The sequence below is a fragment of the Lithobates pipiens genome, unplaced genomic scaffold, assembly GCF_037356315.1.
Source record: "Lithobates pipiens isolate NorthernLeopardFrog02 unplaced genomic scaffold, aLitPip1_a1.2 Scaffold_13, whole genome shotgun sequence".
NCBI classification, from domain to species: Eukaryota; Metazoa; Chordata; class Amphibia; order Anura; family Ranidae; genus Lithobates; species Lithobates pipiens.
The window spans coordinates 517,386,603-517,400,772 of record NW_027507718.1 but is presented as its reverse complement, the minus strand read 5'-3'; the positions used below and the strand labels follow the sequence as shown (position 1 = coordinate 517,400,772).

Here is a 14,170-nt window from a genome sequence, read left to right as displayed (position 1 = left end):
AACTAACTAACCAGCGTCACCCGTAACACTTATACGGTGATCACTGGTGAAAGGGTTAACTAGGGGCAATCAGGGGGTTAAAACCTTTATTAGGTAGTATATGGGGGTCCCTGACGCTATATAAAAACCTGACAGGGAACCTAAATAACGAAATAACTAACTGGCTAACCAGCGTCACCAGTGACACTTATACGGTGATCGCTGGTGAAAGGGTTAACTCTAGGGGCAATCAGGGGTTTAAAACCTTTATTAGGTAGTATATGGGGGTACCAAGCACTATAAAAACCTGGCGGTGAACCTAAAAAATAACTAGCTACCTAGCAGCACCAGTGACACTAATGCAGCGATCAGAAAAACAATTGCTTAGTGACACTGGCAAAAGGGGGTGAAAGGGTTACCTGCGGGGCAATCAAGGGGTTAAACCTTTATTAGGGGGGGTAGGGGGCTACCCTGGACCTAACACTAACTGCCCTGACAATTTTTACAGTCACAACTGACACTAAATGCAGTGATCAGTAAATAAACGATCACTGCAATCAGTGACACTGTGACTGGGAGGGGGGGTGATCGGGGGGGTGATCAGGGGGTGACTGGGGGTGAAAGTGTGCCTATGTGTACCTACGTGTCAGTGTAGTGTTGGTGCACTTACTATGATGTCTTCTCTCCTCGCTGTCCGGTCAAAAAGACCGCCTCTAGGAGAGTGACATCATTTCCTAAACACAGGCAGGGGAAGCTTCTCATTCGCCAGGAGCAATCACGAGGGGATGGCCAGAAACCAACGGCCATCCCCTCATCCCGGATCGCTCCTGAAGCGAAACCGACTGCCGCAGCCAGTGGAAGGGGACCCCCCCACCCGCTGGAAGGCAGGCATGTACGGGTACGTGCTTGTGCCTGTCCGTGCCATTGTGCCAACGTATATTTACATGGGGCGGTCCTTAAGTGGTTAAAGTTCCCGACACCAACATAAATGGGAGCTTCTTAAGTGACACCCACCACCTCAGTTAACAGGAGCGCTTACTGGATCATATGGACCTATTGCTAGAAAGGTCAACCAAGCTTTGGTAGTAACCCTCGATGGGAAGCTGTAAACAGATATGCCTTCCTATGGTCTCAGACACCCGTCACTTATTGCCAGCCATATCATGTGCCGCGGATTAGGTTATATAAGGAGAGAATGCTCCAATAGTGTAAAACAGTATAAACTCTTTATTAAAATATTTAGAATGCACTTACATGATTCGTGTGCAAAAATCACCGGCAAAGAAACAGGAACAGTCCACCCATGCTTCCGGGGTCAGTGGGGACGCAGTGATGTCAACACGCAGCCTTGCCCGACATGGTTTATTAAAACAAATGTCTTCCGTGGTGCCCCTATGTAGATTCATTGTCAAGCACTGCTGGACCTGAAAATAAAAAGCTCTGCCCTCGACGAATGCCTACTCTGCCGGTGACAGTTCTTACATAGGTAAGGTGCGGGCCACCTGCTGACGTCACCTGGTGGCCCTGCCCTTTGTGAGATTACTGACCAGTGCAGTCACCAAGTAGAGTAGGCATTTGGCAGTCAGTCTTTGTCACGGGCGGAGCTTTTTTTTCAGGTCCAGTGATGCGTTGGGCGTCATGATTGACAATGTTTCTACATCAGGGAACATTGCTTTTTTTTTTTTTTTTTAATAAAGGACTTGTCAAAAACATGGTGCATGCGTCACTTTACAGGCAGATTAAGGAAGCCCCCAGATCCCAGCCCCCGCCCCCCCCCCCCCCCCATGTGAATGAGTAAGGGTACATTGTTCCCCTTCTCATTTACTCATTCACCAAAAAAGTGTCAAAAATAAAGAAAAACAGTAGACGCTTTTTGACAAGTCCTTTATTAAAAAAATGTAAAGCAGTAAAAAAACGATGTCCCCTGATGTAGATCCATCATCAATCACAGCACGACACCACCATCGGAACTCAAAAAAGAAAAAGAACACTTTGCCGTTAAGGAATACTAACCGCTTATTGCCAGTTGACAGCTCTTATATAGGTAAGAGGTGGGGCCACCGAAGCCTGCAGTAGGCAGTTATCCTTCGTTGACTGTGGAGCTTTTTTTTGTTTTTTTTTCGGGTCCAGCGGAGGCAGCATCGTGATTGATGATGGATCTACATCAGGGGACATTGTTTTTTTATTTTTTAATATTTTTTAAAACAAAACTTGTCTAAAACCTGTGTGCGGTTTTTATTTATTTTTTACACTTTTCTAGGGGAATGAGTAGAAGTATAATGTACCCCTGTCAGGGCTGGGCTCAGCCCTTCCTTCTCAAAGCTGGCCACTCAGCTGTCGGCTAATTGCCAGCTCCTATCTCTCCACAGTGACTCACCCGTTGATGATATCCTGCTCATCAGTCCTACCTACTTAAGCCGTCCAGCTCAGATGATCTCTGCCTTCGTCTTGGTCACATCTCTAGAGAGGCTCTTCTGTGTTTCTGTTAAAGACTTGCTTGGTTGACATTCCTTCTGGCTCAAGATCCTGTTTGCTGTTCCACTATGCTCATCTCTGGCTCCCTGACATTTTGGCTTGTCTGACTATCCATTCTGGTTCCTGAACTCTGGCTATGTTTTGACTAAGTTTACTCAGTTTACCTTTTTTTTATTGTTATTAAACAAGTTCGATTTAACTGTACTTCTGTCTCAGTCTGATTCATGGTTTCTGACAGTAGGCGAAGGCCATGAAATCAGAAGATGCAGTCAATCCACTTGCCGGTAACATTTTTTCCAGATTGGAAGAGCAGGATCACTACTTGGATCAGTTTTCCAATGGCGTTACAAATGCTCCTGAGTCACACACCTGGACTCTCCCACTGTGGCTGCTCCAGTACAACCTGTGTTGCAGGCCATCCCTGCTGTTGGTCCAGTCTCTGTGCAGGCACCGCCTCGAGTATTACCTCTATAAGAGGTACGTCTGGTTCCGCTCCACTTCCCCAGCGATTTGGGGGCAATCCAGTCCAATACAAAGGGTTTCTCAACCAGGTTGAGATATACTTTGGAATGTTGCCCCAGCCGTTTCCCACGGACAGAAGCAAAATAGGTTTCGTGATATCTTTGCTTTTTGAGAGAGCCTTGGCCTGGGCAAACCCTCTATGGGAGAAGCAAAAACCTGTTGTCTTGAGTTACCCTGAGTTTCTGGCTTCTTTTAAAAGGGTATTTGACGTGACCGCATGCTCCCCTTCTGCTGCCAAGTGCCTCATGTCCATCAAACAGAGTACGAGAACTGTTGCCGATTACGCCATTGAATCCCTTACTCTGGCAGCAGAGGTTGCTTGGAACAATGAGGCCATCATGGCTGCTTTTGCTCATGGTCTCTCGGATACCATCAAGGATGAGATAGCAGCCCAAGATATACCCACTGAGCTGGAGAAGTTTATCATGTTTGACTCAGAGAAAGACTCCCTTTTTAAGGAGCACTTGCGGAAGCCTCCTGTACATTTGCTCCAAACTTTGCATTCCCACCCTTGCCTCCCTCACCTACCATGCCTCCTGGTACAGAGTCGGTCTTTGAAGATGAACCCATGCACTTAGGCTTCACATGTCCGCGGATGAGAGAACCCTTAGGAGGAGGGAGAGATTGTGTCTTTATTGTGGCCAGGCTGGTCACTTTTTGAAGTCTTGTCCTACCCGTCCAGGGCACGCCCGTACCTTATGATCCTGTCATGGACAGACCTTAAATGGCGTTGTTTTGTCCCCAATTATGCAGAAGGATAAGCCCCTGGTTTTCGGTTACCCTTTCTTGGGCTGAGTCGTCCATTGAGATACAGTCTCTAATTGACTCTGGGGCTGCAAGACTGTTCATTGATGCTGCCTTTGTATCAAAGCACTTGATTCTGCTGCAGCTGCGTGACACAGCACTCAACTTGCCATTGAGGCTCTTGACGGGAGACCTCTACAGTCTTCCCATGTGACTCATGAGACTCTTCCATTGTTCACGGCCGTAGGGACTCTTCACCATGAGATAATCCAATTCCAAGTTATTTCCTCACCTAAGTTTCTGATGGTTATTGGTTATCCTTGGTTACAGAGGCACAGCCCCTCTTTTGATTGGCTCTGTGCTGAGGTTCTCTCCTGGTCACCACAATGCAGTAAGTCATGCTTCCAGACGATAGCCAAGGTCCTGTGCACCTCTTCACTTTCCTCCCTGCCGGAGGAGTACCGCGATTTTGGCGATGTCTTTGACAAAGGTCGAGCCGGTAGTTTGCCTCCACACTGGTCATATGATTGACCTTCAACCTGGTGCCATACCCTTCGTGGCCTGGTGCCATACCTTCGTGCCCGGTCTTGGAGGATAGAGCCATGGAGGAGTATGTTGCAGACGCACTTTCTTGAGGTTTCATCTGCAAATCCTTGTCTCCTGCTGGTGATGCTTTCTTCTTTGTGAAAAAGAAGAGTGGTGAACTGAGACCTTGTATTGATTATAGGGGTCTCAATCGTTTTACAATTAAGAATGCCTATCTGATTCCGTTGATTATGGAGTTATTTGACCGCCTCAAGGGAGCAACAAAGTTTGATTTGAGAGGGGCATACAATCTCGTGAGGATTAAGGAGAGCGACGAGTGGAAAACTGCATTTAATACCTTTTATTTATCTCAACGGTATCCTCATATTTTCCAAGTCCCTGAAGGGCCACCACACAGATGTCTGTCATGTGCTTCAGAAACTAAGAGAAAACAATCTCTATTGTAAATTGGAGAAGTGCAAATTCCATTGTGAACAGGTTAAATTCCTGGGTTATGTCATTTCCACTGCTGGTTTTTTGATGGACCCAGAGAAACTTTCAGCAGTCCTACAGTGGCCCTGACCCGTGGGTTTACATCCTCTGCAGCATTTTCTTGGCTTTGCCAACTATTATCAGAAGTTTATTCATAATTTCTTGTCTCTGATCAAGCCCCTGACTGATATGACCAGAAAGGACGGTATCCCACAAAGTTTGTCTCCAGCATTCATTAAGGCCTTTTAAGAGTCTCAAGGCTGCCTTTGTCCCTGCTACTGTGTTGGCACATCCTGATACTATGTTACCTTTTATCCTTGAGGTTGATGCTTCTGAGACTGGAGTTGGCGTGCTTCTGTCTCAACGTCTTACCTCTGAGAGCGGTATGCATCGTTGTGGCTACTTTTCCAAGAAATTGGCACCTGCGGAGTACAATTACGAGATTGGTGACAAAGAGCTGTTAGCAATAATTTTAGCCTTGAAAGAATGGAGACATCTCCTCAAAGGTACAAATGTGCTGGTTCTCATTCTTACTGACCATAAGAATCTCACATTCTTGTCTGAGGCTAAACGCCTCTCTCCCAGAAGAGATGGGCTCTTTTCTTTTCTAGTTTCAATTACATTGTCTCATTCTTACCCGGTACTAAGAATGTAAGGGCTGATGGTTTGTCATGACAATATTCCTCCACTTCCAAGATGCAGTCGGTTCTGGTTCCTGTGATTCCTCTTGATCATATTCTGGCTATGGTTCGCACCAGTCTCACTTCTCCTTTGGGTGACAAAATTCTTGCCACTCAGGTCCATGCTCCTCCTGAGAAACCTTGTGATCGCTGCTTTGTCCCAGAGAGTTTACGTACTGCTTTGCTCCAGACTTACTATTCTCCCAAGGCTTCTGGCCACCCTAGAAGGAATTCACTTTTTTGGGCCATTTCCAAACAATTCTGGTGGCCTAGTCTACGTGCTGATGTAGCCGCCTTCATAGCCGCGTGTTCCATGTGTGCTCAGAGTAAGACTCCATAACACTTTCCAGTGGGCCTCCTACAACCCATACCCAATGGAGAGAGGCCCTGGACCCACCTGTCTATGGATTTCATTGTGGAGTTACCCAAATTCCAGGGCAACACAGTTATCCTTATGGTGGTTGACCGGTTCTCGAAAATGTCCCATTCTATTCCACTTAAGAAGTTGTCCACTTCTAAGGAACTGGCTTCCATTTTTGCTCGGGAGATCTTTCACTTACATTAGCTACCCAAGGTGATTGTCTCGGACAGGGGTAGTCAGTTCCTGTCCCGGTTCTGGCAAGTCTTTTGTGCACAGTTGGGAATTCAGCTTGCTTTCTCCTGTCAGAAAAGGGGTACTCACCGAGGCCAAGATGCAGAGAGCGGTTCACTCTTGCGACTAAGCGCACTCCACCCCTGGAGATGGTACAGAGGGTGGATTGCACAAAGAGGCACAAGCTACCAGCAGGATGCCTGGACTTGCGTGAAGGTCTGCAAGGGACTGGATAGCTGTGCAGGATAGGTCTTGGACCCAGCAGGTAAGTAAGACAACAAATCCAGAACAGGCTGGGAAGCCAGCAGCAGAGACAAGTCTGTAGGCCGGCTAAAAGGAAATCCAAGAGCAGGCTGAGGGTCAAACACAGGAGAAAGCAGGAAGTCCAGGAACAGGCAGGAGGTCAGGGCACTGGAGATAGGAGACAACCCAGAAACAGGCTGAGGTTCAAGGCACAGGAGACTGGAGACAAATCCGATTACAGGCCAAGGGTCAAACACAGGAGGTATGCAGAGTCCGTAAAACAAGCCAGAAGTCAGGTCCCGGAGACAGTCAGCATAGGTCCAAACAATCTGGGTCACAACAGATAAACGATCAGCGGGAAACAAGATCACAGGGAAGCTGAGAGACGAACTAGCAATTTGTCTGAACAGCCAGGTAGCTTTTATAGACCAGCAGGGGATAAATGTTATGCGTGCGTTAGTGCGCTGGCATGCGCGCCGTTCTGCAGAGCCACGAACGCGTGTTTAGCGAAGTGCCGTTCCGCCGCGTATGCACGCAGGTAAACAGTGAAACTGACGGGGCTGATCTTCGTTTCTTCCCTGACATCTTCTCTGAGTATCACCCACAGACTAATGGGGCCGCAGAACGAGTCAATCAGTCCTTGGAGCAATTCCTATGTTGCTATATTTCTGACCATCATAACAACTGGTCAGACCTCTTACCATGGGCAGAGTTTGCTCACAATAGTGACTTGAATTCTGCTTTCCGATTGTCCCCGTTTATGGCGAACTATGGTTCCATGTTGCCTGACTCATTTGTTCCTGCAGAGTATTCCTGTGTTAGAGGAGCATCTCCGTGGTCTTCGTTCCACTTGGGCACAAGTCCAGGAGGCTTTGCCACATGCTAATGATAGGTACAGACTCCATGCTGACCGCAGACGCCTGCCTGCACCTTCCAACCAGGTTGGGGGCAGGGTCTGGCTTTCATCTCGCAACCTTCGACTTTGTGTTCCCTCTCTGAAGTCCGCACCTCGGTTTATTGGGCCTTTCCGTATTCTTTGCAGGATTAACCTAGTGGCTTACACATTAGACTTTCCTTCTAATATGCATATTTCAAATGTATTTTATGTCTCCTTATTAAAACCTCCTGTAACCGCTTTACCATCCGGTGCCTCATCCTCACCCTATACAGGTTGGGAACCATAAGGAGTATGAAGTACAGTCCATTGTTGACTCCCGTAGGTTCCGTGGATGCATACAGTATCTGGTGCATTAGAAAGGGTTCGGTACGGAGGAACGCTCTTGGTTCTCATCCTCGGACGTTCATGTTCCTGTCCTCCTCCATGATTTCCATAGACATTTTCCCCTCAAGCCTGGTGGTCCTCCGTGGGGGCTTTTTTTTTGAGTTGGGGTTCACCCCTAAACCCATACCAGAATTAGAAGGGACCAACATCTTTTTTTTTTTTAAATGGGGTGTCCCTTAACCACTTGCCATCCAGCAGCCTTCATTATACTGTGGCAGATCAACTTGTTCAGGTGAATCCCCATTCTGACAGGGAAGTTCAGAGTGATTAGGAACATCGGTCTTTCTGTACTCTCAGACAGTCCCCCCCCCCACAGTTATAAACACCTCCCAGGGAACACATTTAACCTCTTGATCACCCCCTAGTGTTAACTCCTTCCCTGCCAGTGACATTTATACAGTAATCAGTGCATTTTTATAGCACTGATCCCTGTATAAAAAATGTCAATGTTCCCAAAAAAGTGTCAAAAGTGTCCGATCTGCCCTCCGCAATCGATGATCACCGCCATTACTAGTAAAAAAAATAATAATAAAAAAAATGCCATAAATCCATCCCCTATTTTGTAAACGCTATAACTTTTGCACAAACCAATCAATATACGCTTGTTTTACCAAATATATGTAGAAGAATACATATTGGCTTAAACTGATGAAGAAATTCGTTTTTTTACATTTTTTATTTGGATATTTATTATAGCAAAAAGTAAAAAATATTGTTTTTCTTCAAAATTGTCTGTCTTTTTTTGTTTATAGCGCAAACAATAAAAAACACAAAGGTGATCAAATGCCACCAAAAGAAAGCTCTATTTGTGGGAAAAAAAGGACGTTGATTTTGTTTGGGTACAGCATCACACAACCACGCAATTGTCGGTTAAAGAGATGCAGTATCGCAAAAAAATTGCCTAGTCATTAAGGGGACAAATCTTCCGGTCCTTAAGTGGTTAAAATCAATGCCAGACTTGAAAGGTCTACTATGAGTTTGGGGGGGGGGGGGGGGGGGCTTACACTTTTTTTTAACACTATCCCCATCCCTTTGTTTGCATTTAACTGCCAAATGGAAATCTCAGGTTGGCATCTGAATGGGCTGGGCATGGACGAGTCATGGGTGCTGGCTTTCTGAGAAGGAAGCTCTCTGATTTAGTAACAGTAAATGTTTCACTTCCCATTGCAGCTGAAGGTTTGCTCAGTGGAATACCCATTAGTTTGACCATCCACTGAACCTCCCAAATATTGTGCAAACCTGCAGCTCATCCCTAGAGAACAGGAATCTCCAAACCCCTTTTTTACACAATGCAGACAGAGGCCCCCCTCCAATTATCGCCTCTGTAGGACGAATGGTAGCTCATACTGTTAAGCTATGTTCTTTATTGCTAGAATGCTTTTAAGGCTATTTTCACTAAAAATTGAATATTAGGTTGTGTTAGATTCACCCAACGAAAAGCAACGAATTGTACCTGACAATATACATGTATTACAAGCATTACGGGTGTTACGTATTTGTGACTTTTGTGTGAATGCTGAAGCATTTGTTAAGTTAGATTTTTAAAGTTTATCTCCAGCCTAAACTCTTTTTTAGGCTTGGATGATGAATGACGATGAATGGTTTCACCAAATGGAAATCACTATATGCATTATGCATGTTCATAAAATAAGCCTTGGATGCTTTATCATCATATCTAAATCTAGACCCCAAGAACCCTGATGTTCTTCCATCCTGGCTAAGTTTGGCTAACTTGTAATGCAGTTGAAACCAATATTAGAAATTGTACAAATAAAGAAAGTTCTTTTCAACATTTGAATATAATATGTCTAGTTTTGAGTTGACGTTTTGGATTTATATTTTTTTGGGGGCTTTTAGAAATATTTCTAAAATATTGGCTATAAACACTGAAAATAATGACTTTTTTTCTTTTTCAGATCAGTTATGGAGCTACAGACTATTCTCTGACAAATAGATTTCTTTATCCCCATGTCTTCAGGACACTTCAAAATGACCATGTTCAATATATGACTATAGTTAAGTTGTTAAAACAGTTTGGTTGGACATGGGTTGGAATATTGGCCTCAAAAGATGATGAAGGAGACACAGTTAGGGACATTTTTACAAACTACCTGAATAGTAATGGTATTTGTGTTGAGTTTACAATAACAATAGGACCTTATATGCGTATTAGTAAAATTAATGGAAAGCACCAACTTCTAGATATCATTGCTACTGTTAATAAATCAATTGCTAAAGTTATTGTAGTATGTGGATCTTATGTAAGTGACCATATATTATTTTTGTATCATCTAGCTTTCTATAATAAAACATTCATTTTTCCTCCTCTGTGGTCTCCCAGCCCTTCACTATATACTCCAATGGATGCATTTAATGGTAGCCTGGCCGTGGAAATCCATCCTCTAATCTTTCCAGATAAAGAAAATTTTTTTGATGGCACTGATAAGATAAAGTGCTTAAATAATATAACAGATTCTCTAAATCATTTATCACTTGCAAGGTGCATGTCTGCAAACAAAGAAAATAAAAATAGTTCCATATTATGTCCAGCATTCTATGATACGTCTATCTATGAATTCTATCCTAATTTATTTCATTGTGTGCTTCAAGGAACCCCTCCTCAGATTTATTATGCAGTAGAAGCCATGGCAAAAGCATTACATGATATGAATCAGTTCTATAAAGGAAAATCTTATGCTAAGCAACATCATTATTACAGACATAAGGTAGAGTATATAACCTTTTTTATGGATTTAGGAAACATACAAAATAATACTATCTTAGAAATGATCATTATGTAACTGCCTCCTGCACTTTCATTTTTCCAAATTGTTTAGTTCACTAAGTAATTCCATATGAATAGCGTACCAAGGCTTCAACTTACCCCTAAGGGCTGCTCGACAATGTGTGGCTGTCCTCCCAGAATATAACCCAGGCATTTGTGCCTGGCAGCTTAAATACAGGATGCAATGTGTTTGGAGGCATGACTGCGTGAGTTTGGCACCAAAGTGCATTATCATGTGAAGCATCGTGTCGTCACTTGGTGAAAAACCACACTCCTAATAGTAAGCAGCCAGCAAGTGATAGGCTGCAGATGGGGGAAGAGGAGACGTAAATAAGGTGGCATCGGTACACTGGCATGCACGTGAGCATGGCCAGCGTCAGACACCCATCTCTGTAGGGCGGGGAAAAGAACACTGACCCGGCAGTCGATGACATCACCCTGCAGCGTATGAGTGCCACGAGGAACACTATTGGCACCTAATGTTATGGACAACCACCAATAGCATCAGGTTGATACAATCTTCTTGTTTATCTATATTTACTTTTAGGATTTTGTATGACTGAATCCTGCTTCACTAGAAGCCCATAGCTTTTCCTCTTTACCCAGTGGATGTATTACAGCCAACGGGTTACGTATTTGCCTCACTTTGACATATATTTATATTAGATTGGAGTCTCCACCTCTGTCTGCATTTGTCTAGTCTGTTGGGTTGCCCCTATATCCCTGGATACAGGTTCACCAGGCAAGCATATATATGTTTTCTGTTTTGGTTTGGTTGTTGTTTTCAGTATTTGTTGTAATGTCTATATGTATCTCTCCTGGATATGTGTTGAAGTAATTACTGTTTTGCCTATACAGATTTATACAATATGTAATACTTATATACACTTCTTTTTTACTCTGTTTTTAAATATACCAGCACCTACCCAGTATTTGTCCTGATGACGCTAATATCTAGTGAAATGTGTTGGTGAGCAAGTTTTCTCTATTAGACATACTACTAAGTTATTTTTTTTCTAATTTAGATCCAACCTTCATAAATGCATTCGTATTGGATAACTAGTCACTGTGTCCATATAGGGTGTTGATTGTATGTTTTCTTTTTAATCATGTTGTAATAAAATTCCTAAAATGGTACATTTTCTCTGTTTAAACAATTGATATGTTTTCTATTTTCTAAGGTGAATAAAATGTTTTTGAGATTTGCAAATCATTGCATTCTGTTTCTATGTGGCTTTTACACAGCGTCCCAACTTTTTTGGAAGTGGGGTTGTACAAGACTTTAGAAACATGCTATTCAATGTAACTACAGTTCTAAAGATTGTACATATCACTTTGTACTCAGTACACACAATGTACATAGTAAGTAAATGTAAAATGTAGTGCAGAGTTTGCATTGGAGAACCTGTCCTGCTTTCTGGAAAGAGAGGTGGAGTCACCTGGGGTATTCTGAGGAGTCCTGGCCAATCCCCTATCTGGATTGGCAGGGGACAGGCCTCCTTGAATACCCAGGGTCAGCCCAGCTGTGGAGGAGTGGATCAAGTGGAAGATGGAGATGGGGTGTTAGGCTATCGGGATCCTTTTAGGGAGCTCCCCGGTCTGGGGGGGTGACCTTGGGCCTGGGCTCGTATGCGGACTGGACCCTCAGACCCACAGAGGTGTCCTGGCCAGGAGGCACAGGAGGAGAAAGAGAGGACAGCGGGAGAACACTGCAGGGAAAGTCTCCAGGAGTTCTACAGAGGCAGCCAGGAGGCTGGTGAGTGTTCACACAGTCGGGAGGACCAGGAGGCACACCTGAGAGGACTTGGATGTGTACAGAGCCAGTCTGGAGGATTGTGGTGGCATGGACAGTGGAGAGGGGAGGACTGGCGGTGCCTGAAGAGGTGCTAATGGGAGCAGTAGCCAAAGGGACAGCTAGCACTGGAACTTTACTATTTTTGCTACACCATAGGGGCCTGCGGTCCCTGCCTGCAAAGGGCATCACCTTTAGGCCTGGCTGAGCCAGTGTCAGGCCTACAGTGCTAGCTAGTCTGAGAAATGCAAGCAAGTGATGTGCTGGAGGAGTGAGGAGTAATAGTCTGCAAGCAAGGAATTGCAGGAGGAAAAGAGGAGATTATATAAAACAAGGTGTATATAGTTGGTCCCAATATTGACTTTTGATTACCTGGGCATCTCATAAGTTTCCCATCCCTATCCAAGTTTAATTCCCCACAATAAAACATAAAAAAAGTGCAAGGACTGCTTTCATGTCTCTGTACAAGTGAAAAGTGAGTGCATGGCTGGGCACGGTGAAAGACGGACTACTACATTCAGCAGCCCTTACGGGGGCACCGCTACACTTATTAGGATTATTGTGGTAAAAAACACCTCTGCAATACGCATCTCTACATATTCTGCCACCCCCACAGTGATATAGATCTATGACAGTCAAGCTGATCCTATGGCTTTACTACTGGTGAAATCACCGACCGAGGAGTTCTTATTGAATTTGCTACATAATTTTACGAAGTCAGTGACTTCCCTTTCATAGAAGCTGGAAGGATTGTCTTGACTTTCTTGGATCTTACACCTTGTGAGGGGAAAGGGGAGTGGAAGGATAACTGAAGCCCTCTGACTTAAAGGGAACTTCACTATCATGGGAAAAATATAGCAAATTAAAAAATAAAATAATATAGCATATAAACAGATGCATCTCAAAAAATTTGAATATCATCAAAAAGTCAATTTATTTCAATAATTCAATTAAAAAAGTGAAACTCCTATATTATATAGATTTATTACACACAAAGTGATACGTTTTAAGTATTTCTTTCTTTTGATTTTGACGATTATGGCTTACAACTAGTGAGAACCCAAAATTCAAAGCTCATCTGCATTGTTGGGTCTGGTATCTCTCATCTTCCTCTTGAAAATACCCCACAGATTCTCTATGGGGTGTGGCAGCAGGCAGGTAAAGTCACCTGGTTGTATCCAGGATGGTAAATATGTGTGCCCTAGATTCAGGCTTTATGCAGACTTGTACAACTAGAGGGGAAGAGTTAATGAGCCCAGCTGAAGTAAGTGGGCTCATTAAGACCTCTACAAAAAACCCCAGCATGCTTAGGGAGATGCTCCATCCTGGAACCAGTTTTGTGTTGTATAGACTGGGGAGTGTGACACCTGTTCTGTGCGGTGAGTTAACGCCTGTGTGGCAAACCTCTACAACAGAGACAGGGACTGGTGCAGCACAAGGCTGCACTCAGTTGTTAGACAGGGAATCTAAGTGTGTAATTAGAGGTCAAGCTGACCAGGATTTATTTTCATATTTTATTTTTGTTTGGCTGTTATATGTTTCACTGCATGTAGCATAAATAAACCGCATCTTTTGTTTTTTGCACCTACAACGCTGTCTGCTGTGCCTGATTTTGTGTTGGGAACCCATCCAGGGGGTCACACACACCCGCTGCCGAGCTAACCCCTCACAGTTGGTGGAGAATTTTGGCAGTTTTTTTAATTTTTTTGTTAAGGCCAGCATGGAGGAGATACTGAGACAGCTGGCTCTAGCAAATGCAAATCAGCAGCAAACAAATGCGGGTTTACAAAAGAGCCTTGCAGCCCAGCAGCAGACAAATGCAACTTTGCAGCAGAGTCTGGAAGCTCAGCAACAAGCCCAGCAGCAATCTGAAGCCCGCTGTATAGACCTGTTGCAGAAGCAAGAGCAGAGTTTTCAACAGCAAATAAAGACATTAATACAGCAACGTCCGCAGACCAATGAAGCAAGTGGTTACAATAATACCGCATCCTTTGGTGTGAGCCGTTTACTGACAAAAATGACTGGAGAGGATGATCCAGGGGTGTTTTTGACCACATTT

The 14,170-nt window shown here is 44.1% G+C and overlaps 1 protein-coding gene across 1 annotated transcript in view; it reads left to right on the top strand.

Moving 5' to 3' along the window:
- Window positions 1-10,514, top strand: part of LOC143976208 (vomeronasal type-2 receptor 1-like) — a 59,043-nt gene extending 48,529 nt beyond the window's left edge. Inside the window, exon 3 of the mRNA XM_077478628.1 lies at window positions 9,451-10,514. Within this exon, the coding sequence (XP_077334754.1) occupies window positions 9,451-10,335 (885 nt within the window). The 3' untranslated portion in view covers window positions 10,336-10,514. The remainder of the gene's footprint in view (window positions 1-9,450) is intronic.
- Window positions 10,515-14,170: the final 3,656 nt, after the last annotated feature.